At 42.4% G+C, this 2,477-nt stretch overlaps 1 protein-coding gene across 1 annotated transcript; it reads left to right on the forward strand.

Moving 5' to 3' along the window:
• The first annotated feature begins 876 nt into the window (after positions 1-876).
• Positions 877-1,446, forward strand: LOC138871144 (uncharacterized). Its single transcript, XM_070149004.1, has one exon. It carries the CDS (start codon positions 877-879, stop codon positions 1,444-1,446), a length of 570 nt encoding a protein of 189 aa, XP_070005105.1.
• Positions 1,447-2,477: the final 1,031 nt, after the last annotated feature.

A 2,477-nucleotide genomic window follows, 5' to 3' on the forward strand; every position in this document is an offset into this window, starting at 1 on the left:
GCCGAGAAGAATGGGCAACTAAGAACTCCATGATACTCCCTTATCTGCATCATGTACAGGAGTTGAGGAAGAGGTTCACAAAGACAGAGTTCCAATATGTTCCCAGAGTTCAGAATGAGTTTGCCGATGCATTGGCTACCCTATTGTCCATGATATAGCACCCAGACAAGAATTTCATTGATCATATTCCGGTAAAGATCTATGATCAGCCAGCTTACTATGCTTATGTAGAAGAAGAAGCAGATAGAAAACCTTGGTTTCATGATATCAAGGAATATTTGACGAAGGGAGAATATCCAGAACTCGCAAATCCTACTTAGAAGCGCACACTTCAGAGATTATCTAACAACTTCTTTCATAGAGGAGGAATCCTGTATAGGAGGGCTCCTGATTTAGGATTACTAAGGTGTGTCGACGCAAAGGAAGCAACCAGGCTATTGGAGGAAATTCATGCAGGGACCTGCGATCCACATATGAACGGCTTTGTCTTAGCCAACAAAATACTCCGAGCTGGTTATTTTTGGATGACTATGGAAACGGACTGCATCCAGTATGTTCGAAAGTGCCATCGATGTCAGATACATGCAGACATGATAAAGTTGCCTCCAAATGAGCTTACTGCAACAAGCTCGCCATGGCCGTTCACCGGGAATGGATGTTATCGGACCTATCGAGCCTGCCGCATCAAACGGGCACAGGTTTATTCTAGTGGCAATTGATTATTTCACCAAATGGGTTGAAGCAGTATCGTACAAAGTAGTGACTAAGAAAGTGGTAGCAGATTTTGTCCGCAACCGTATTGTTTGTCGGTTCGGAATTCCGGAGTCAATCATCACTGATAATGGTTCCAATCTCAACAACGACCTGATGAAAGCCATGTGTGAAACCTTCAAGATCAAACACAATAATTCTACAACTTACAAACCTCAGATGAACGGAGTTGTAGAAGCCGCCAATAAGAATATCAAGAAGATACTAAGGAAGATGATAGAGAAGCATAAGCAGTGGCATGAGAAGTTATCATTTTCTTTATTGGGATACCGCACCACAGTTCGCATATCAACCTGGACAACTCCCTATATGTTGGTTTATGGTACAGAAGCAGTCATTCCCGCCGAGGTAGAAATTCCCTCCTTGAGAATCATACAGGAAGCAGAACTTAACGATGCAGAATGGGTAAAGAGTCGCTATGAGCAGTTAGCTCTTATAGATGGGAAAAGAATGAATGTAGTTAGCCATGGTAAACTTTATCAGAACAGAATGTCCAGAGCCTTCAACAAAAGAGTCAAGCCGAGACAGTTTACACTGGGGCAGCTGGTGTTAAAGAAGATTTTCCCGCATCAAGATAAAAGTCAAAGGGAAGTTCTGTCCCAGCTGGCAGGGTCCATACATGGTTCACCGGGTTCTAACTGGAGGAGCCCTCATACTTGCAGAAATGGACGGTGAAGTTTGGCCGAAGCCGATCAATTCAGATGCAGTGAAGCGATAATATGTGTAACTCTTACGATTTCCTGTATAATGTAATTTGAACTACGCCTGACTTGATTCTCGTTTAAGAGGGGATACGTAGGCAGCCCTATGGGTTCGGTCACAATTCAATAAAATTTTCATTTCCCCCGCTATTGGAAACTGGGGCAGAATTTTGAGGAGGACCCTCAAAATTCCGAAGTTGATTTCAGCTATTTATCGCACGCTGCCGTCAGAAGCACCAGCCCAGTAAACTGGGGCAGAATTTTAAGGAGGACCCTCAAAATTCCGGAGCGTGAGAGGTTGCAATGTCTGTAACCGCGTTGCATTCGTCGGTTCATCTAAAGAAAACTATTTTAAATTATGTATTTATGTTACATTTTTTCTAAATCATGCATGTCTGGTATCAAAATTGTTTTGTTTAGCAACCCTACCCCAATGATACACAACGCCAAACAGGACAAGCAAATCTCATGGGAAACGAACTAACCTTCCCCTCTTTATAAAACTCACGATTTTTCTTTGGATGCAGGCACTCAAGTCGTAAAATCATCAGATATATCTATACACTCATACTTCTCGGGAATACAACTCTTAGAATCATCACCTATTTACAACAGCCACAATATAGTAATCAGCTATCAGCTATCATCTATCAACTAAGATATTTCATTACTATTCGCCTTTTATTTTCTGCATTGCATAAGGCTACCTTTCTGCCTTCTGAGGTTAAGCTCTACCTCCATCTGCATTTCTCTGCATTGCATAAGGCTACCTTTCTGCCTTTCGAGGTTAAGCTCTACCTCTATCTGCATTTCTCTGCATTGCATAAGGCTACCTTTCTGCCTTCCGAGGCTATGCTTTACCTCCATCTGCATTTTCTGCATTGCATAAGGCTACCTTTCTGCCTTCTGAGGTTAAGCTCTACCTCCATCTGCATGGCTGAAGTACCGCCACCTTATTTCTCTTGCATGGCTGAAATATCGCCACTCTATTTATCTTGCATGACT

The sequence above is a fragment of the Nicotiana sylvestris genome, chromosome 6 (assembly GCF_000393655.2).
Source record: "Nicotiana sylvestris chromosome 6, ASM39365v2, whole genome shotgun sequence".
Classification (NCBI taxonomy): domain Eukaryota; kingdom Viridiplantae; phylum Streptophyta; class Magnoliopsida; order Solanales; family Solanaceae; genus Nicotiana; species Nicotiana sylvestris.